Raw genomic sequence first — 23,233 nt, 5'->3', positions numbered from 1 at the left:
AACCCGGTTCCTCCAGATTAGATACACGAGCTCTTAACCTCCTATGCCACTGCTGCTCCAGCATCAATTAAGCAATTAACATGATCTTGGGAAGATGCTCAAAGTTCTTGGGGAGAGGATACCTTGCACTCCTAAATTTGCAGGTGATTTTTTTAAAATGACTGCTTCTACAAGAAACCTGTCAGATTTCAAGCATCTATCAAATTCTGTCTAGCTTTTCTACCTGTGTAGTCTTCTTTGCCTAGCGCTCTTTGGAGATGTTGAGGGCAACCAAAAATAGTAATACCCTTGGCAATAAAATTGCTCAGAGGGGTTCGGCACACCTGATGGCCAGTTAACGCATTTTTTAAAAAACTCTAATAAAATAATGTACTGTTTTTAAACTCCTTTTTTTTTTTGCCTCTGATTTAATGGTTCATTTTAAAGCTTTATCTAATTGAGGCTGTGGGTGATTTTCTACTGATTGCAGGAATGGTTGATTGCATTGATTTAATGTTGTCGAAAGGAATAACCACCTCCATACCCAACACACACACGAGACTTTTTGTGCAATTAAAACAGAGAATCTCTCACCCTTAAGCAGTTTTATTGCTAGGGTTGCTCCGAAGTGGCACACAACGGCAAAACCCCTCTGAACTCTGGCTGTCTTGAAAACCCCATGGCCAAGTGGCCATGCTGGCAGGGGCTGATGGGAATTGTAGTCCATGAACATCTGGAGGAGGTTGGTCACTCCTGCCCTATAAGGTTGCCCTAAGTTGACTGCGACTTGACTTGACTTCACTTTACAAACACACACACATATCCACCCATTCACAAACTGTGCAAATCAGGACTTTTTCAGCTCTGGTCCGTTGACCCCCCCACCCAAACTTTGTTCTGGGGTCAGTACAGCCTACAGATCAGGGTGGGAGTCTGAAATTAGGGAGGGAATCACTGTTCTCTTCTGAAGCCAACAGCAATGTCATTTATTGGTGGAAATGCAAAACTGCATACAGTCTATTCAGTCATATAAGACTCTTTTTTTAACCAGTGTGTGTCCCCTGCAGTTAACGAAGAACTGGTTTAGGGGCTCTGAGTGGCTTACTTTATTTTGGAACATTTAGATTTTGCTTTTCCGTAGATATTACTCCCAAAGCCACTCACATTAAACAAAGCGTAAAAGCCACCAAAACCAAATAACAATAAAATTTAAAATGCTTAAATCAACCAGGGATAACATTTCTAATCCAAAGATCTTCCAAAATACTTTTAAAAGTTTAAAACTAAGGCCCAAAGAACCTGAAGCAACTCTTAATATATAACCGTTCAAACTTCAGTCAGACTTGGGGTGTGACGGAGGAATAAGAATGTTACCAAATTTGGCAACGAGTCTGGTTTGATACCAAAATTGGAGTTTCGTTTAGCATTCCTTTGCCTTTGGGATGAAACTGGAGCTGTCTTTCCTCCTCAATCAAAGTAGTTAAATCCTGTAGTAAAATAGATGTTAAAAATCAGCATCCATTTGTGAATACTGTGGTGTAGCGAGGGACTAGCCATGGCAAATCAATGTATAGCCGAAGGCAGTGGTGGGATTCAGCAGTTCGCACCAGTTTGGTAAAACTGGTACCTAATTTTTTGTTCAGTTCGGAGAACCGGTTGTTAAAAGCCCGGCTACTACAAGGTGCTAAAAGCCCCGTCACCCCCTTTCCCAGGGGTGTGAGGGGGCTTTCAGAGCAGTGGCGGCAAGGACCCGTTGCCCACCTCCACCCCCACAAGAAGTTCCTCTGCAGCAGGTAAGTGGGCAGTGAGGGTGCACACAGCGGAGGGTGAGGGGGGCGGCAAACTGGTTGAAGGCTTTCACGGCGGCAATCACTGGGTGTTGTGTAGTATCCAGGCTGTATGGCCGTGTTCTAGTAGCATTTTCTCTGAAGATGCCAGCCACAGATGCAGGCCAGCCACAGATGCAGGTGAAACATCAGGAGAAAATGCTACTAGAACACAGCCATATAGTCCAGAAACCACACAACACCCCAATGGCAAATCACCCCTGAATGTCTCTTGCCTTGGAAACCCAACCAAGGGGTCACCATAATTCAGATGTGACTTGACAGCAAAATAATAATGATAATGATAATGATAATGATGATGATGATGATGATGATGATGATGATGATGATGATGATGATGATAATAATAATAATAATAATAATAATAATAATAATAATAATAATAATAATAATAACCAGACACTTGTGCTGTGTTGTTATATGTATAATAATAATAATAATAATAATAATAATATCTGGGAGATCAGAGGCCATGGAAGCTCGTGGGAAACCTTGGGTCAAACACACTTCGTCAGCCTGACCTACCTCACAAAGTTGTTGTGAGGATACAATGGAAGAGAGGAGAATTATATAAGCCGCTGTGGGTCCCCATTGGAGAGAAAGGTGGGGTACAAATCTTACCGATAATAAAAAGCTAAGAGATGGAACGTCCGACGATGAACCCTCCACCAATAAGGGAGCAGGACTCATAAAGTGAGTCCTGGTTCCCCATTGGCAGAGGACATTCCATCCCTGCTCCGGGGCTGCGAAAGCCCTCCAGACTCTCCCACCCCACCCCCGGCAGCCCCCCCAGTCCTCCAATCAGTCCCCTGCCCTTGCCCTATCTAGGCTTGCTGTATTGTTTACCCTACAGCGGGCTTTACTGCTAGTGAATATAATAAAATAAACAGATAAATAGAAAGGGTGTAAAAACTACACATGCCTCAAGCATAAAGATAAACTGAAATGCGGAATGTAACAAAGAATACAAGCGGATGAAAAATAAAAATGCTCACTGCCAATCAGCACAAAAAGAAATGAAAGACACCCATACTGATACATCCCAACTGAGAAATCTAACCTAGGATGAAACTGTGCAGATGGAGAGGCGGGGCTATGCAAATTGACCAGGTTTGATTCCCAAGAGTCGATGTCACTAAAAGTGATTTCCTCACTGGCGATTAATCCTGGGATAGTCACCCAAAATATCCAGGGGCCCTCGAGATCTCCTCACAGCCGAACACAGATCAGTCTCATTTCTGGCGCCCCCCCCCCCCATCACGGGATTTTCCTGGACCTGCTTGTATATGCACCTTTTTGAAAAAAACACTCCAATGGGAGGTAATCAGAGATGGGGGCTACACATTTGAGAGTCCATAACTTTGGCCCCCATGAGCCAAACTTCACCAAATCTGGGTGGTATCATCATGAGGGTCTCCTAAAGACACTCTGAAATTTTGGTGCTGCTAGCTTAACAATTGCACCCCTGACAGCAGGCACCCCCCCCACCCCAAGGGGCAGGCCTAGATGTGTTCACTAGAAACATGCTGCAGCGAGGATGTTGGAACCTGGATAAAAAGGTGCCAATTCTTTTGAAACTGTTCATTTCGCACATGCAGAATAATGCACTTACAAACTGCTTTCAGTGCTCTTTGAAGCTGTGCGGAATAGCAAAATCCACTTGCAAACAGTTGTGAAAGTGGTTTGAAAACGCATTATTTTGTGTGTGCGGAAGGGGTTGGTTGTACCTAGATTAAATTTTCAGTGGGAATTCGGCCTGAGATCATTGGGGGTAGCCTTCAACTTGATGTTTTCCTGGAGGGCAGTCCTCTATGTGCAAATGTGGAAAGTAAAAATGAAAGACTCTAGGAGCTAACTTTGCTGGTAAACCCCACAGGCAGGTGATTCAGCCAACCCTGAGAGGGACCCCACCCCACAAACGTGCAATAAGGGATGAGCAAACATTCCCTGCTTTGTTTCCTACCGTATTCATTTACACTAATGTCAAGCATTTCATTTCTCCACTGGCACTGTTGGTTTTGTCAATTTGTTTGTATTGTGACCGTGTGCGGTACATTTTTATAAGTCATTAATATGTGCAATGGATGTCTAATAAGATGCAGATTGGTGCAGGAACGGGGTTGGATCCCAAGCCAAATTTCAGCAAAATGGAACGGCAGGTGCAGTTTTTGCCAGTTTCCCCCCTCCTGCTGCTGACCTTCTCCATCATGCTGTGTCCCTCCCCAGGAGCACAATTTTTGGGAACATTTTGGGCTGTAGCAGGAGGCTGCAGGCAAGGAAAGTCTGCTCCACTGACAGACATCTCTTCCATCAGTGAAATCGTTCCGCCTGATCAAAGCCAATAGGAACAAAATCCATGCAAAGAAGCAGGACACTGAGAAAATAAACACTTTTCGTTTTGAATCATACCAGGGAGAAGTGAACTCAACACAGGGTGTTTTTTTTCAGGTTAAAACAAAAGGGATGAGACATTCAAGACCATCCCCAGCTCTGGTGCGTCCCTTTGCACTCTGCAAAACCCACAACCACATACTGTTGTTGTTAACTGCAGGAACTTTCGTAACACATTTTTCTTTTTGTATTTCTGTACTGCACGCCGCACAGTGCTCGCCGGGGCTGAGTTTGCAGCCGCTTGTGAGGCCTGTCAATCTCTTCTTAATACAGCCTCCCTCGGCGGGCTCTCTGATTTATTGGGAGCTTGAACTGAAAATCCCGCCGTGGGTTTCTTTAGACTTTGTTCCTCTCCTGACCCCCGGGTTTCAAAAAGCTCTCCCTCTCTTAACGTTTGATATTGGGTTACTTCTGCCATTGTTGTGAATCTGAAGCAGGGAAAACGGAGAAAAGACTCCTTCGCAGGTGGAAAGAGTTTCAAATTGCTCTGCAGGAACAGGGTCTTCAAGGAGCGCAGACCTGAAAACTGGACTGCTGATCAATAAAAACAACATCAAGGCCAAGGGAGGCAACATTGAGATGTTGAGAAGTCCCAACATTGCTATTTTTGCCTCATTTCAAGTTTCAGATGATGTTGTAGGTTTCAGTCCGTCTCACGTTCATTGTTTCTCCACTTTATGGAATGCCACATTGTGCAATGTTTACTCCACTTGTAGGCCATTAATAAGCAGTTGATAGAAAAATATAGTTGGAACAATGCTGTTTTTTAACAGAAAAAAAATCCAGCATGAAGCAGCAGCAAATGGGTGGGGGTGGGGAGTGTGTACTCCCAGATTCTTTGCTCACCAGGAAGACACAAAAGCGAAATGATACTGGAATCAAAACAGCAAGAATGCAGAATTTGGCCTTAACCCTGAAGCCCCAATCCTGTTTCTAGTTACTTCAGCCCAGCTCTTCTATAATCTCAAAAAATAAAAGTAAGGGAGTTAACTGATGGGGCGACTCTGAACAGCTTTTCAGAAAGAAACCCATGTGGAGAAAATGACCAATCTGCTATATGTAGGGACTGTGGGTGACAGAAGTAGAAATAAAATCCACAGAGGATGCTTGTATTTTATCTTATTTTTTGCCTTTTAACGCACAGCCCTCTGACCCATCCACCCCGCAACCGGAGTACAAAAAAACTTTGACTGGACCCGGAACAGGGGAAAATATGGTGCCAGGTGGAACATGTCTACGAAAAGAGTTTTGAAGTTTGGATGCCACCACCAAAATTTTTTTGCTGCCAGCTTCATCTCTGAAGACAGGGGCCACAGACAAGAATCTTCCTTCCTTCCTTCCTTCCTTCCTTCCTTCCTTCCTTCCTTCCTTCCTTCCTTCCTTCCTTCCTTCCTTCCTTCCTTCCTTCCTTCCTTCCTTCCTTCCTTCCTTCCTTCCTTCCTTCCTTCCTGCCTGCCTGCCTGCCTGCCTGCCTGCCTGCCTGCCTGCCTGCCTCCCTCCCTCCCTCCCTCCCTCCCTCCCTCCCTCCCTCCCTTCCTTCCTTCCTTCCTTCCTTCCTTCCTTCCTTCCTTCCTTCCTTCCTTCCTTCCTTCCTTCCTTCCTTCCTTCCTTCCTTCCTTCCTTCCTTCCTTCCTTCCTATTCTTGTGTCGATTTCGATTTCGAATACCTTTAATGGCATATAAATAGTTTAACCTTAACATTGCAAGATAATAACAGCCTTTACAACTTCTGACGAGTTAAAATGACACCATTAAAAAATTTAGCCACCGCTTCCAACAGCTCATAGTTGTGGCTGTTTAAAAGATATATAACCTTCTGTTTATCTGTAATGCCTTCACTTCCATGCAGGAAGGGGATTATGTGCTTCTTCCTATCTATCTCATAAAAGGGACAATTCAACAGCATATGAGATACTGTTTCCACAGAACCCATGCCACACGGGCATTTCCTTTCTTTATGTGGAATTCCAAGGTGGCGTCCAAGGCTAAAGGAAGAAGGCAGGGCATTACACCTAGCTAAGGTGATTGCTCTACGCCACCGGGCCTCAACCAGGAGATAAAGGTACCGGGCTACAATTAATCTATCCACAGGTATTCCCAGAGAGATCGGGGAATATGCTTGTGTCTTATTCCTGTTCTCTGATATTTTCCTTTCTTTTTCTCCATCTATTCCCTCCTTCAGGTAAGAGGACGTCCCAGGGTGTGTTGTTACTCCCGGCCTATGGAGTGCTCAGGCGTGCTGTGCCGCCTGTTCGCACTGTAGGGGGAACCAAGCTTAGGGGGGGGGGGGGAATCCCAGTGCTTAATATGTATATTCACAATGCAGTTCTTCATTTGAATCCAAAATCATCTCAAACCCTGAACTGGCTTGTAAGGAGGCCAGGAAATATTTCAGAATACTCGGCGTCGCAGCCCGCTCCAGGAAACTTGGCAGCAGGCTGACTGCATTTTCCATTTTTAATTCTGCAAGTCAACTCGACTCCGACTCCTGTTTTATAACGGAAGGGGGCTGCCAGCAAATGGATGCTTTTCACCATTGCCAAGAGCTATTTTCCCCTCTCCGGATTCTTCCAAGCAGTTTTTGTCCCCACCCTGTTTTGCTGGCACGCAAATGCGCTTGAGCAGGGAAATAGCCACAGGTGTGCTCTCTGGTGGCGTGCCATTGCTATAGGAGTTACTGAAATGGCCCCGCTGAATGTGTGGAGGAGAGAAGTCCCCTCGTCGGAAAACCTGAAAGCTTTTATGCGGTACATGATTGTGCAAATCCACCCTGTAGCACGGGAGGCGAGCTCTCCGCTCCCACCCTTCTCCAAAGGAAGGTTATTTATAGTTTTCATTTTCTAACAGTGTCTCCTTCCCGACCTTGAAGCCGTGCTTATGAAAAGTAATTCCACTATCATTTATCAATTAGCTGGCTGGGGTGGGGGCTGGGGGGGTGGGAGTGGCTTTGCAATACGACCTGAACATTTATGATATTCTTAAAAACCAAGAGGTGATGCTTAACTAGAATATCTGATTCTGTCTCTCTCCAGGTTACTCATATACACGTCCATTAAGTATGGAAGCGCCTCTTAATCTAGACTCAGGTGTTGAAATATGATGGGGGCGGGAAAGGAATCACTTTTGCCGTTTTGAATGTGAGTGTGTGGCCATGCCTCAGAACTGGTGTTGTTGAGATGATTTGGCCCTGTTGATGTTCTTTGATTCTTGTCTGAGAGCTTTCGCGTCTTGGGTGGTTCCGGCTATGTAGACGGGGTCTGCTCCATAGCTAGCATTGGTAGGCACGGTGAACTCACTGCAGTAGCTAGAGGATCCCTCTTATACTTTGCTGAACGTAGCATTTGTTGAATTTTCCTAGTGGGTCTGTAGATTGTTTGTAAGTTATGTTTCTTCATCAGTTTTCCTATGCGGTCAGTGGTTCCCTTGATGTATAGTATATGTATATGTATACATATGTATATGTATGATGTATGGAGAGAATGCTGCTAGAACACGGCCATACAGCCCGGAAACCGCACAGCACTCCAGTGATTCCGGCCATGAAAGCCTTCGACAATACATTGAAAAAGTCATGCTTTATCCACTTTCGGAAACCACGGGGATGATCTGATCTGTAGCACAATGAGTGCGGGAGCGGGGAAAGCATGTGCATAACTGAGAATCTGACCTGAAGGGAATATATACTCACTATCTGCAGGGCAGACCACAAGTACATAATGGCCTATATTTTCTTAAATCAAATCCAGCTTTAGACAGTCTCTGTCTGTCTGTCTGTCGTCTGTCTGTGTCTGTCTGTCTGTTGTCTGTCTGTTGTCTGTCTGTCTTTCGTCTGTCTGTCTGTCTGTCTGTCTGTCTGTCTGTCTGTCTGTCTGTCTGTCTGTCTGTCTGTCTGTCTGTCTGTCTGTCTGTCTGTCTGTCTATTTATCTTTCTATGTCCCGGAAAGTTTATATGCCGCCTACCTCAGAAGGGACATCTAGGTAGGTGAACAACATAAATATATAACATATACAATTAAAAACCCATTAAAATAAACACAGCGGTCAATATATTAAAACGGCGTCAGCAATAAAACCCTTATTAAAAAACCCTCCCAAAGAGAGGGGGGAAAGGGTCCCATAGATGGTAAGGGACCCCAAACACAGGAGAGTAAAATGGGGAACTTATCAGCGGCTGGACACTCCAAAAGCCCGGTGGAACAGCTGTGTCTTACAGGCCCTGCGGAACTCGCCAAGGTCCCGCAGGACCCGGACAGCTGGAGGAAGAGTGTTCCACCAGGCAGGGGCCAGGGCTGTGAAGGTCCTGGCCCGAGTGGAGGCCAGCTGCATCAATGAGGGTTAGACTATGTATAAACTGTTATTCAGCATAAATGTAGGGGGGGGAAACAGTGTTTCACCGATGCATAGCATGTGCTACTGCACATGATGTGCTTTGGTGAAACATCACAAAAAAAATCTGGTTACAATGGTACATGCAACTGCATTCAGACTACCTTATCCACCTACTCTTGTGTATCAATAGTATAAAGATAAGGAAAGATGCACATGCAGCGGCAAACACACTCTGTGGAAATGCTGGAAATAGAAAAACCTGAATAACTGAGATTCCTAATTCATTGGTTCTACTTCAGAGACAACGTCGTTTCGGCAGCAGCGTGCAACATATAAACGGAGCGCACTGGCTTTGAAAAAAAACAAAAGCGGCAACAGGAACAAACAAATTGGCCAACACCAGCAACAAAAACTGGTGGAATGAATGAAAACCCTCACACAAACAACATATGGAAAGAGACAACCAGAAAGAACAATTCTGCACTCGTAAAACCAGGATATGCCAAGCAAAACAGTGTTTTTTTAAATTAAATGTAGAATTAGCATTAAGTTAATGTACATCTGCTTCATTGGCACAATTTTTTTCAGAATGCAGAACTGAGGCCCCTTCTGCACATGCAGAATAACGCACACTCAATCCACTTTCACAATGGTTTGAAAGTGGATTTTGGTATGCCGCACAGTAAAATCCAGCTGCAAAGTGCACTGAAAGTGGATTGAAAGTGCATTATTCTGCATGTGCGGAAGGGGCCCTAGTGTCTCTCAGTGCACGATTCAGAGAGGTCAAGCACAGAATTCCGATGTAATGGACGACAGTGTTGCCCCTGGTTAGTACTTGGATGGAAGACCACCAAGGAATACCAGGGTTGTTATGCCGAGGAAGGCAGTGGCAAACAACCTCTGTTAGGCTCATTCCGCACACGCAGAATAGTGCACTTCCAAACTGCTTTCAGTGCTCTTTGAAGCTGTGCGGAATAGCAAAATCCACTTGCAAACAGTTGTGAAAGTGGTTGGAAAATGCATTATTTTGCGTGTGCGGAAGGGGCCAAAGTCTTTGCCTTGAAAACTCTATTGGGTTCTCATCAGTTTGCTGCAACTTGACAGGACTTTACACACACACACACACCCCACACACATGCACAGGTAGTAGTTTAGGGTAACCAGAAGTGGTATTATTTACTGCTTATGTTGATGGGAAATAATTTCTACTCCAGTTGCCCGGGGGGGGGGGGGGGGGGATCTAGAATGCCCTCTGTCACCTGCACATTACTAAACGACGTTCCTAAAATACAGCCACTTCCCTCTTAAGATTTTATTTCAGTAGACAATGAAAAAGCCACAGGTGTACAAAACAATCCAGAAATCTATTGATCTTCCCAATGGAGTGCTCAAAACTGCAGGGAGATACAATATGCCCCATGAGGTTCCCTCCCCCCCCCAAAAAAACTGATCCAAACAAAAATATTTAAAGAATGTAGGAAAGGTAACCCTCCTGTTGATCCCCTGTTCATAAAAGATACCTTTCACAAACGTTACTGACTCCACTCCAGTGTGATGCCTCACATCATGATGTTTATTAGGCAGACTGTTTTCAAGGTGGTTTGCCTATTACTGCTCCTTCCTAGTCATTCATTTTACTTTTTACCCTTCTCATATCCCCGGAGGGGATCTACCTCTTCACAGATGCTTTTGGGGTAGCAAAATATCTCAGATCCACAATTATATATGTTAAATGATGGTCCTTTCAGCACAGACACTTTAAAACGTTTGGAGGCAGGAAACAGAACGCTTCCTCTGTGGAGTTCTGCATTGTTTCTACACCAAAACATTTTATTTTCAGCCTCAAAACGTTTTAAATGGGTGCCCTTTTAAAACAATTCTTTTTTTAGTTGGAAAACGCGTTTTCAAAACTCAAGGGGTTTCCACTCTGCCTGTGTGTGATTCTTTTTTTTTAAGATTGTGGTGGTGGATCCTTGCTAATCCAGATGTTATGGACTACAATTCCCATCAGCCCCTGCTAGGATGGCCAATTTCTGGCAGGGGCTGATGGGAATTGTAGTCCATGACATCTGGAGTGCCAACAGTTCGCCACCACTGTTTTAAGATGTTTCTCACACCTCTCTGCCTTCCTGCCTTCCTCCTCCATGCTATTTTTTTTAGCTCATTCCTTGCCTCTCACCTGGTTTTCCTGCAGGGTTCTTTATTTGGGGTGGGGAACGAATAATCATTGAAGGAGGGACTGCAAAGATGCAAAGAATTGCAGCACTCTGTTGCGAAACATAGAAACAACATTCTTCAACAAAAAGGAGAGGGGAAGAGAGAAATAACAAAATGGCAGCCAGAAATCATTTGGAGGGGATGCGTATGGCTATACATCGTGGTAAGTCATGATATATATATAAAAATAAATAAAGGTTCGCAAAAGGGTCATCTCCTAGTTAGCAGAAGTTTGCCAACACAGCAAGGCCGGAGACAGTAAGTCTAGGGTGAAGTAGCAGCTAACCTTTAACATGATTGGTGAGTTCATCCAGACTTAGATCAGGGTTTAGAATCATGCTCTCCAGATGTCTTCATGGATTACCTTTCCCATCATTGCTCTCGCCAGCATGGCCTACCCCGGCCATGCTGGCAGGGGCTGATGGGATTTGTAGTCCATGAACATCTGGAGAGCCAGCTGCTGCAGACCCCTGCTCTAGACCAATGAGAGGCTGTTGCTGGGGCGGGGGGGGGAGGTATCCTTTTTGAATGTATAAGTACCAAAGCATTGTATATGCTAAGTTCAGAGATAGAGAGAGTTGAGTTCAGAGTGTGTGTGTGTGTTCCAACTTTGTTCCTTACTGGAAGAGTTCTGTATGGTTTTATAGTCTTGTATAGAATAGGACTTGTGTGAACCGCGTAACTGCTAAAGTAAAATCCTTCCCATGGAAAGAACATCTCTATGGAGAGTGCCCTTTCTCAACAGTGGTGGGAGGCTGCAGAAAGTGCAAGAAGACCACTAGGCCTCTCTATCTGCCCAGAGTAGTTCGCTTTTAAACTCTGCTGATATATACATCGTGGTAAATCGTTGGAAAAACATTTTACAAATGTCTTCGGGACTCCGGGTCATAAAGGGACAATTCTCTGTTTCTTGATGAGGGAAGCCGCATTTCTTCGGTTCTGGGTGTCTGGGTATTATGAAACACAACGTCTTTTGCGACTGTGTGTGCGTGGAACGTTTCTCTACTCCAAGAAGGCAAATTAGAATTTGGCATGAATGTGGTATGAAAATACCCCAGCATACAATTTGGGGAAGTTTTTTCCCCCCCCCTGAGCACGTTAGCAGCGTTAATTAAGAAAACCTCAACGGTGTCTTACAAACTGACATCCTAATATACAAATGACTTCCAACTTCTGGTGATCACGGCATCTCGAAGACACTAAACCACCATCGCTGGGAGAAATGGGGGGTTTGTAGCAGACGTGGGAGGCTAAAGAAGACACACTTGGGGATAGGACTTCAGATGGGAACATGGGGAGTCGAGTTCAAAGATTCACAATCAAGATAAAAAGAGGGATGGGGGAGATTCTTAGTTCTGTGTGTGTGTGTGTGTGTGTGTGTGTGTGTGTTTGCTTGTAATATTTCTTATTTTAAACAGATATGCCAGGGCATAAAACAAACTGCAAAAAAAGCAACATGCAGCAGCCTAAAATTATCTCCCTAAAATTGTCCCTCAGTGTGCCAGAAGGCTAAGACCACATGGTGAAGAAGAAGAAGAAGAAGAAGAAGTAAAGAAGAAGAAGAAGAAGAAGAAGAAGAAGAAGAAGAAGAAGAAGAAGAAGAAGAAGAAGAACATGAAGAAGAACATGAAGAAGAAGAAGAAGATGATGATGATGATGATGATGAAGAAGAAGAAGAAGAACATGAAGAAGAAGAAGAAGATGATGATGATGATGAAGAAGAAGAAGAACATGAAGAAGAACATGAAGAAGAAGAAGAAGATGATGATGATGATGATGATGAAGAAGAACATGAAGAAGAAGGAGGAGGAGGAGGACGAGGAGGAGGAGGACGAGGAGGAGGACGAGGAGGACGAGTAGTTTGGATTTATACCCCACCTTTCTCTCCTGTAAAAAGACTCAAGGTGGCTTACAAGTTCCTTTCCCTTCCTCTCCCCACAACAGGCATCTTGTGAGGCAGGTGGGGCTGAGAGAGTTCACCCAGCAGGAGTATAGGAGTGTGGAAACACATCTGGTTCACCAGATAAGCCTCTGCCACTCAGGTAAAAAATTGAGGAATCAAACCCGGTTCTCCAGATTATAATCCCCTGCTCCAGAGGTGGGATACAGAAGAAAAAGAAGAGGAGGAGGAAGAGGAGGAGGAGTAGTTTGGATTTATATCCCCCCTTTCCTGTAAGGAGACTCAAAGGGGCTTACAATTTCTTCCCCTTCCCCCCTCACAACAAACACCCTGTGAGGTAGGTGGGGCTGAGAGAGCTCCGAAGAACTGTGACTACCCCAAGGTCATCCAGCTGGCATGTGCTCAAGCTAATCTGGTTCCCCAGATAAGCCTCCACAGCTCAAGTGGCAGAGCAGGAAATCAAACCCGGTTCTCCAGATTAGAGTGCACCTGCTCTTAACCACTACACCTTGCTGGCTCCCAACAGCTGCAAAAGATGGAACTCCCTCAATTAAGAGCCTAGGTAAAAGAAATGCCTTGGGGCGGCACCCAAGGACAGAAAGGTAGGTGCCATGTAGGCCTCCCATCTGGAAACATCTTTGGGGAGGAAGTAATTCCTTAGCCTCCAGGAACACTAGCGTGGGTAGTGGTTACGAGCAGCTGGACTCTAATCTGGAGAACCAGGCTTGATTCCTCACTCCTTGACATGACGCCTGCTGGGTGACCTTGGGCTAGTCACCTGGAAGTTCTACTGTTTAGAACTCCTCTCAATCCCCACCTACCCCTTGGCCAAAGGTGTCCTTGTTGTGGCAGCTGGGGCCAGGCCAGCTAGGCCAGGCCAGGCCAGGGCTAGGCCAGGGCCAGGGCCAGGCCAGGGCACTGAAGAAGAAGAAAGAAAGAAAGGAAGGTAGGCCAGCTGGGGCCAGGCTAGCCAAGAAAGAAGAAAGAAGAAAGCTAAGAAGAAGAAGAACAAGAAGAAGAAGAAGAAGAAGAAGAAGAAGAAGAAGAAGAAGAAGAAGAAGAAGAAGAAGAAGAAGAAGAAGAAGAAGAAGAAGAAGAAGGGAAGGAGTTTGTAGGCAGCTTTGAGATTCTTCACCGTTGAGTAAAGCAGGGTATAAATCCAAACACTTCTTTCCTTATCCAGTGTGTGCTGCAGGCTCCCAGCGGTTCTATCATGTTTGAATCCTGTCCTTTCTCAACCTCTTTATCCCATCATTTCTTCTGCCCCTCACTGATAGAAGTAAGACCCTTAGAACCTGGGCTGGGTATGGCCCATCAGCAGAGGTGGGATCCAGCAGGTTCTCACCAGTTCCCGAGAGTGGGTTACTAATTATTTGTGTGTGCCGAGAGGGGGTTACTAATTGGGTCCGCTTTTCCATTAGAAATTCCATTAGGTCCAAAAATCACAAAGTCCTGTTGTTTCCTATGTGGCTGGTTAGTCGAAGGTAGAAAACGGGATCATTCTCCCTGTTGGGCTGTTTTAAAAACATGTTTTAGAAAGATGGTAAAGTTCCTTGTTTAAGGAAAGTATCCTCCTTTTGATTTCTAGAAACAAAATTGAGTATTTGAAAGTATTAAGTATTTGACAGGCAGTCAATTAGAGGAGAAGTAGTTGTTTCTGTTGGCAGTAGACGATAGGACTTGCTAGAATGAGTTTAAATTATGGACAGAAAGATACCAGCTGGAAATTAGGAACTTTTTTTTATAGGAAGAGTTTTTTACAGTAACAGAGAAATTATTAATGCCCCGCCCCCAGAATGCCCGGCCACGCCCCCATTGTGCCCCACCTAGCCCCATTGGTGCTACGCGACTGTTTGAGTCCCACCATCATGGGAACCTGTTACTAAAATTTTTGGATCCCACCACTGCCCATCAGTGCTGCCCTTCACACACCCACAGACCAAAGCATTCCTGTATGAAGATTCTAAGAGCAACTTGGACAGTGTGCGGCATAAATAGAATCAACACATCATCCCGGCAGAGGCGAAGCGCCAAGGGGACAGGGTGTGTGCATGTTGGTGCGGGAGCGTGGCGGGGGCGTGGCAGGGCACAGGGCGCACACATGCCCTGGACACAGCTCCCCCTCACTATGGCTCTGCACCCTGGCCTGCTGTACAGCGTGGTGGGCGGCACAAACAACCCAGAGTTATGTCAAGTGCATCAAATGTTTGGAAGCTCTGCAGAAACCTTTCCTACTACTTATTGCTGCTCTGTAGCCCAGACTATTTTCACCTTGCTCAAATTTGCAGCAGCCGCCACGCTGGACAGCGACAGCCGTCGTTTCCATGAGGAGGATGACCTGTGGAGGAAAACCTTTGTGTTTGATTCTAGCCGAGTGTAAATAAAGGAAAGGGAAGAACTCACCTTACTGGCACCGGGAAGTAAGTGCAATTTCACGTAGGGATCAGACAGCCCATTATGGTCCATAGGCTTCAGGCCCTTCAGAGAGCAAGAGAGACAGAGAGAGAGGGAGAGAGAGAGAGAAAGATCAGATTATCAGGGGAAGTTCCAGCTATTATCAGGCCCAACTGCCTTTTTGCTATGCAGAGCTAGCAGTGTCTCTGCCTGATTTATTCCAGGCAAAACCAATTTATCTGCTCCTGTTTACACAGCAGCACCCGTGTCTGTCTAATGATTATGTTGCTTTTCCTGAGAGCTAGCTGTTATTGTACCAAGGGAAATACATGAAATGCATTAATGTCACAGAGCAGACCCAGGATCGCAGGAGAAAAATACTAACTTCCCAGTAGAAATATGCACTTTCTGACTTGAGAACTGAGAGAGAGAACTGAATTTGGACTTTCCCCCCAAATATGATCCTGCATGAGAGTTAGGCCCAGCTGCCTGGAGGTAAACCCAGAAGCAGCCAAGAATTTAAACAAGAAGGCAGAGAAAAGAAATTCAAAACTTCAATCAGGGTAAGGCATGAGAAAAAAAAGTTTGACTCCAGTGGCACCTGTAAGACCCAGGGAGTTTTATTCTTGGTAAGGTACATTACCAAATTTTGTTTAGATGCAGTAATTGAACCAAAAACTCCAGTTATCACATGGGTTCCTCCCACTGAAGATGGAACTGCAGTCATTTCCCCCCTCCCAACTAACAAGATTCAACATATTATCATGCAGACAATCGAAGGAAACATTTTTCCCACCATTGGAAAGGACTGAAAGAAAGATTCACAATTGTTGTCGAAGGTTTTCACAGCCGGAATCACTGGGGTGCTGTGTGGTTTCCGGGCTGTATGGCCGTGTTCTAGCAGCATTCTCTCCTGACGTTTTGCCTGCATCTGTGGCTGGCATCGTCAGAGGATCTGATAGTAGGAATGGAAAGCAAGTGGAGTATATATACTTGTTGGAGTGTCCAGGGTGGGGGAAAGAACCATTGCAGCAGTGGCGTAGGAGGTTAAGAGCTCATGTATCTAATCTGGAGGAACCGGGTTTGATTCCCAGCTCTGCCACTTGAGCTGTGGAGGCTTATCTGGGGAATTCAGATTAGCCTGTGCACTCCCACACACGCCAGCTGGGTGACCTTGGGCTAGTCACAGCTTCTCGGAGCTCTCTCAGCCCCACCTACCTCACAGGGTGTTTGTTGTGAGAAGGGGGGAAGGGCAAGGAGATTGTAAGCCCCTTTGAGTCTCCTGCAGGAGAGAAAGGGGGGGGGGATATAAATCCAAACTCTTCTTCTTCTCTTCTTCTTTCCTACTATCAGATCCTCTGAAGACGACAGCCACAGATGCAAGCGAAAAGTCAGGAGAGAATGCTGCTAGAACATGGCCATACAGCCCGGAAACCACACAGCACCCCATCGACAATTGTTGTTGAAATCCAACCCAAAATAGTGGAGAGAACCCCATGTGTGTCCCCTTGAGGTCTTTCAAGGAAGGGTAGAGGGCAGAGAGCTACTAGGGGCATCCACCTTCCAAAATATGATGGGCAGGCAGGAGGGATTCCCTCCGCCAAGAATCATCAGTATTCGGAACGGTTGCAGGGCTGGGCGCCGGAATCCAATAACTACCTCGATAATTAATCACACCCTTGCAGCTGTTCTGGCAGCTAATTCTAGGTTTGTTCCAACTCACAATTAATTCTAGGCTTAAGTAACTCTGTGCTTTCTTGAGGTACCAAATTACAGAGCTCCAACATTCCTGATAATTGCTTATGTGCAAATATGTTCCTATTGTTGCAGGGTTACTGCCAAATGCACGGGGAGAAAATGTACCTTGATTATGTAGCAGCCGATAAGTAATAAAAACGAGGCAGAGTTCTCACTCTGAAGTCTGAAAAGAAAACCTCCATAATGCCGCTAATGGCTTTCTAAAGGACCGACCTGCAGCTTAAATGGCTGGTGACAAAGAGCCTAGAAACGCGACGGTCAAGGTTTCGAGAATGATTCAGTAATGCGCTGGGCTCAGTTGAAATAGTTCATTTGTTTCCTTCCCAAATGATCTATCTGTCAGGCCATTTCTCCAAAGTTTAAGCTGGGCTGGAACCAAGAAAGATTCAAGTTTTTAAACTCCATGTTGCAACTCCACTTCAAATCAAGTCCCTGATTGCTAGATAGATGAGGAGCAGCAGTGGCTTAGGAGGTTAAGAGCTCGTGTATCTAATCTGGAGGAACCGGGTTTGACTCCCAGCTCTGCTGCCTGACCTGTGGAGGCTTATCTGGGAAATTCAGATTAGCCTGTACACTCCAACACACGCCAGCTGGGTGACCTTGGGCTAGTCACAGCTTCTCGGAGCTCTCTCAGCCCCACCTACCTCACAGGGTGTTTGTTGTGAGGGGGGAAGGGCAAGGAGATTGTCAGCCCCTTTGAGTCTCCTGCAGGAGAGAAAGGGGGGATATAAATCCAAACTCCTCCTCTTCCTCTTCCTCTTCCTCTTCCTCTTCCTCCTCCTCCTCCTCCTCCTCCTCGCCTTCTTCTTCTTCTTCTTCTTCTTCTTCTTCTTCTTCTTCTTCTTCTTCTTCTTCTTCTTCTTCTTCTTCTTCTTCTTCTTCTTCTTCTTCTTCTTTTTAAAACATTGGCAATTCTAGTTGTCAGTGTTTGGCCCCAAAGTCTCAGACCTGGGATGTGGCTTTTCACCGCTTGCTCTTTGGAAGCGTGTTTGCCTCCCCTCCCCCCCAGAAACTGCAGATTAAGTTAATGTCCGTACAGTACGCTGATCTTGGATGGTCGTTTGTGGCTCCTCTCTGCAGGGGCAAGACTACTGCTGTTCTCCATCTGGAGCCAACCCTCGTTTCCAAAAACTGGAAACACAACCTTCAGTCTTTTTTGTTTCTCCCCACACTCCTCATCCATCCATTTTGTGTTACAACCCAGCAGGTGCCTCAGTGTTGCCTCGAAAGCCAACCACAACCCCCCACCCCCGCCGCCATTTCCGAGACTTGTGCTGTTCAGTTTTCCTGTTTTTAAAAGTCTTTTAGTGGCTTCTTCAGAATGTAATTCTATTTCAGCAGAATCAATACACAATCGCAAAGCTGTTGTTATTTCATTACTGTGGTTTTTTTTCCGGCAGAAGGATAAATTTTCTCTCCCCCTCTCCCGTTTTTGGAATGTATTTTGACGCACTGTCAGCACAATGTTCTCGCTGCAAGACCAAGCTGAGCTGTGTCAGTAGATACCTCCCCCCCCCCATGTGGAGTCCAGAAACCATGAAAAGAATCCTGCCAGGTCATCCTAAAGTCCATCACGGCCAGTCTACTGTTTCCAGTACTGGCCAGTCACAAATAGTCTTCATAAGAACGTAAGAAGAACATAAGAACAAGCCAGCTGGATCAGACCAGAGTCCATCTAGTCCAGCTCTCTGCTACTCGCAGTGGCCCACCAGGTGCCTTTGGGAGCTCACAGGCAGGAGGTGAAAGCAATGGTCTTCTGCTGCTGCTGCTCCTGAGCACCTGGTCTGCTCAGGCATTTGCAATCTCAGATCAAAGAAGATCAAGATTGGTAGCCATAAATCGACTTCTCCTCCATAAATCTGTCCAAGCCCCTTTTAAAGCTATCCAGGTTAGTGGCCATCACCACCTCCTGGGGCAGCATATTCCAAACACCAATCACACGTTGCGTGAAGAAGTGTTTCCTTTTATTAGTCCTAATTCTCCCCCCCAGCATTTTCAATGAATGCCCCCTGGTTCTAGTATTGTGAGAAAGAGAGAAAAATTTCTCCCTGTCAACATTTTCTACCCCATGCATAATTGTATAGACTTCAATGATATCCCCCCTCAGACGTCTCCTCTCCAAACTAAAGAGTCCCAAACGCTGCAGCCTCTCCTCATAGGGAAGGTGCTCCAGTCCCTCAATCATCCTTGTTGCCCTTCTCTGCACTTTTTCTATCTCCTCAATATCCTTTTTGAGATGCGGCGACCAGAACTAGACACAGTACTCCAAGTGCGGTCGCATCACTGCTTTATATAAGGGCATGACAATCTTTGCAGTTTTATTCTCAATTCCTTTCCTAATTATCCCCAGCATTTTGTTTTGTTCCTAGCATCCACCATTCTGGGGTATACTGTCTCTGAATATGGAGGTTCCTTTTAACTCTCATGGTTTAGACAGCTGTTTACATGGTCATTTCTATAGATTGACATCTGACAAAACAAGGTATCTACTTAGGGCCAAACACTGTTGGTATTTTGTAAGAGTCTGGCCCACTTCAAACGTGAAAGGGTGAACTGTGTGCATGCTAATTTGTTTCTGAGGTCATAGCTTTATGACCAGTCTATTGATTAAGCTACTGGTCAGCCTGTCTGGCATTACTTATGTGGAACTAGTCATGTAGACAGAAAGTTATAAAGTGAAATCTGTTTCTTTGTTTGGAGCACATTGCAGAAGCCATTGCATCATATCACAAGATAGGCACCTGGTGGGCTACTGCGAGTAGCAGAGAGCTGGACTAGATGGACTCTGGTCTAATCCAGCTGGCTTGTTCTTATGTTCTTATGTTCTTAAGATGAAGAAGAAGGAGAAGAAGGAGAAGAAGAAGAAGAAGAAGAAGAAGAAGAAGAAGAAGAAGAAGAAGAAGAAGAAGAAGAAGAAGAAGAAGAAGAAGAAGAAGAAGAAGAAGAAGAAGAAGAAGAAGAATAGTAGTTTGGATTTATATCCCCCCTTTCTCTCCTGTAGGAGACTCAAAGGGGCTGACAATCTCCTTTCCCTTCCCCCCTCACAACAAACACCCTGTGAGGTAGGTGGGGCTGAGAGAGCTCCGAGAAGCTGTGACTAGCCCAAGGTCACCCAGCTGGCATGTGTGGGAGTGCACAGGCTAATCTGAATTCCCCAGATAAGCCTCCACAGCTCAAGCGGCAGAGCGGGGAATCAAACCCAGTTCCTCCAGATCAGAGTGCACCTGCTCTTAACCACTGCGCCACTGCTTCTCTGCTTCTCTGGCCTTGGAGCTCTGCGGCTGGGATGAGCTCCCAGACTGGACTCCTGCTACTGTCCTAATTCACATGTGGGGGAGGGGAGTTGCTGCAACATATGATCAACAGTTTTGGCGCCCTTTCGCCCGAACTGTCTTCCGCTGTCTTTCTCCTGTCTTCAATAAAATCCTTGAGCCCATCAAGTGAGATATTGTCTGAACGGGGAAATTGACACATGTCCATGTTGTCTCCCTGGTTACCAATGGTCTCTGTTTGCACCATTGGGGAACGCCAGGCATCTCCCATCTGTAAATGTGGAATCCCCAATGGGGTAAATATCCCCCTCCACACGCCACCATTGCCGTTCATAAAACAGTGAGGGGAGGGGGGGGAAACATGGCTCAGACCCCAAACGGCACACCTGTGTAGTCACTTCCCAGCATGGGATCTGAAACACACATCTGAACATGGGGTTCCCAGGAGGTCTTGGGGAAAATGTTACCTGCATCTGAACAAAAATAAAACAGGTACCAGATGACCCACGGAGGGGAAAGCATTCCGAAGGCAAAGTGCCACCACTGAAAAGGTCCCATTTCTAGTCACTGCCCAGGTGATTTCTGAAGTGGGGGCACAGAATACAAGACTTGAGTGACAGATCTTAACTGGCAAATGTAACCCCCATGCTCAGAATGGGTTGAACCAGAAAGGGGTGGAGACTCAAAGCAGCAGAAGGCTGCAGAGCTCTTTGGAGGAGACAAGGCTACCACACTCGGACCTTGATTTCTATAAGCCCTTAACACCTTGTTAAGGGTTTTTTGTGGTTGTAATGGGTGAGAGTTCTCCTGGAAACCTTCACCATGTTGAATGCTGTTCACCAAGCCCTTGGAGTCTTCAGGAGCCAACCCACTTGCAAGAAGAATTGGACTTGGCATTACAAGACTGTAACTAGAAGGACTTGAAAATGCAACCTGAACAGGACCTTGAAGTGTGATGTTAAATGTTGATGTTTAATGTTATGTGTTAAGAAAGTAAACCATTTTGTTTTTAAAAATTGTTGTTTCAAACTCATTCCAAGTTCTGCCCCACAGAACACACAGATAGAGGTTACACAAGCTGGATAGTATAGTATGGGAGGAGACAGCCCTTCAGGTACCCTGGCCCCAAGCCATTTAATGCTTTCCACTTAAAAACCAGCATTTTGAATTGCATTTGGAAACAGATGGTTAATCATTGGAGATCTTTCTGCAGGGGGGTGATGTGATGCTCGTAACCAACCCCTAGCCCTAGTAACTTGGATGGGATCAGAATATGGATCACTGTGACCAGATCGTGCTTTCTAAGAAACAGTCATAACTGGAAAACCAAGTAGAGCTGATAAAGGTGCTGCGTGCAACCCAACCATTGGTCAGGAAGCAGTAGCACCACCAAGCAACAAATTGGCTCCTTCAGGGAGAACGCAGCCCCCTCCAGGAGGAGCTGTCTCTGCCGTTCCCAAGTAGGTTCTCCATTGACCAATGGAACCCCAGCCTTTTCTGGATTGAGCTTCAGTCCTTCATCTCTCCCACTACCTTCTCCTGGTACCTATTGTGGAGAAGAAGAGCTATGGGGCCAAGCAACAGCCCCTCAGCACCACCTTCTGAAATCCAAAGATCAAGTAAGAGAAGAACTGAAGCAAGGTGCCCCACAATCCTAGCCCAGTCGTCTTCTCCAGAAAGATACCACGGTTGATGGCACCGAAAGCCACTGAGATGCCAAGGAGAATCAACAGGGACACACTCCCTCTTACACTTTGCTGGCAAAGGTCATCAGCCAAGGGGACCAAGGCCATTTCCACCCCAAACTCAGGCCTGAATCCAGATTAAAAGAGGTCCAGATAATCCATCTACTCCAAGACTATGTGAAGCCTTGTAGTTACCATCCACGCAAGGACATTGCCCAAGAATGGAATAACGGCTACCAGGCAGCAGTTGTTTAGATCACTTGGGTCCAGGGATGTCTTCCTCAGGAGGAAGTCTCATAACCAGGGGTGGGATCCAGCAGGTTCTCACCAGTTCCCGAGAGTGGGTGACTAATTATTTGTGTGTGCCAAGAGGGGGTTACTAATTGGGTCTTCTTTTCCGTTAGAAATTCCATTAGGTCCAAAAATCATAAAGTCCTATTGTTTCCTATGTGGCTGGTTAGCGAAGGTAGAAAACGGGATCATTCTCCCTGTTGGGCTGTTTTAAAAACATGTGTTAGAAATATGGTCAAGTTCCCTGTTTAAGGAAAGTATCCTCCTTTTGATTTCTAGAAACAAAATTGAGTATTTGAAAGTATTAAGTATTTGATAGGCAGTCAATTAGAGGAGAAGTCGTTGTTTCTGTTGGCAGTAGACGATAGGACTTGCTATAATGAGTTTAAATTAAGGACAGAAAGATACCAGCTGCAAATTAGGAACTTTTTTTATAGTTTTTATAGTTTTTTATAGTTTTTTATAGTTTTTATAGTTTTTTATAGTTTTTTATAGTTTTTTATAGTTTTTATAGTTTTTTATAGTTCAGAGTTTTTTACAGTAACAGAGAAATTATTAATGCCCCGCCCCCGGAATGCCCGGCCCCGCCCAGCCCCATTGGCGCTACGCCACTGTTTGAATCCCACTACCATGGGAACCTGTTACTAAAATTTTTGGATCCCACCACTGCTCATAACCACCCTTTCCCAAGAGTACAAACTACGCCCTTCCACACAGAAACATCGCTTCTTGGCTACTGTGAGTGCTACAAGTGAAATTTGCAGCGGTGATGGCTTTTGTTCATCCTGTGTGTGCGTGAAGTGCTATCTTATGGTGACTCTGTAGGGTTTTCAAGGCAAGAGGCCTTCGGAGGTGGTTTGCTATCGCCTGCCTCTGCGTGGGCTGAGAGAGTTCTGAGAGAACTGTGACCGGCCAAGGACACTCCGTGACTTCATGCAGAGAAGTGGGGAATTGAACACGGTTCTCCAGATTCGAGTCCGCTGCTCTTTACTACTACACCTGGGGTCTGCAACCTGCGGCTCTCCAGATGTTCATGGACTACAACTGGCCATGCTGGCGGGGGCTGATGGGAATTGTAGTCCACGAGTATCTGGAGAGTTGCAGGTTGGCCATGCTGGCAGGAGCTGATGGGAATTGTAGTCCATGAGCATCTGGAGAGCTGCAGGTTGG

The 23,233-nt window shown here is 45.6% G+C and overlaps 1 protein-coding gene across 1 annotated transcript in view; it reads right to left on the bottom strand.

Moving 5' to 3' along the window:
* The window catches only part of DOC2B (double C2 domain beta), a 133,919-nt gene that overhangs the window by 27,245 nt on the left and 83,441 nt on the right, over window positions 1-23,233 (bottom strand). The window contains exon 4 of the mRNA XM_048519386.1: window positions 15,067-15,141. Within this exon, the coding sequence (XP_048375343.1) occupies window positions 15,067-15,141 (75 nt within the window). The remainder of the gene's footprint in view (window positions 1-15,066; window positions 15,142-23,233) is intronic.

This window comes from Sphaerodactylus townsendi, linkage group LG16 (assembly GCF_021028975.2).
Source record: "Sphaerodactylus townsendi isolate TG3544 linkage group LG16, MPM_Stown_v2.3, whole genome shotgun sequence".
In the NCBI taxonomy this organism is placed as follows: domain Eukaryota; kingdom Metazoa; phylum Chordata; class Lepidosauria; order Squamata; family Sphaerodactylidae; genus Sphaerodactylus; species Sphaerodactylus townsendi.
Note: the sequence above shows the minus strand (reverse complement) of the source record. Positions and strands in the feature narration are given on the sequence as shown.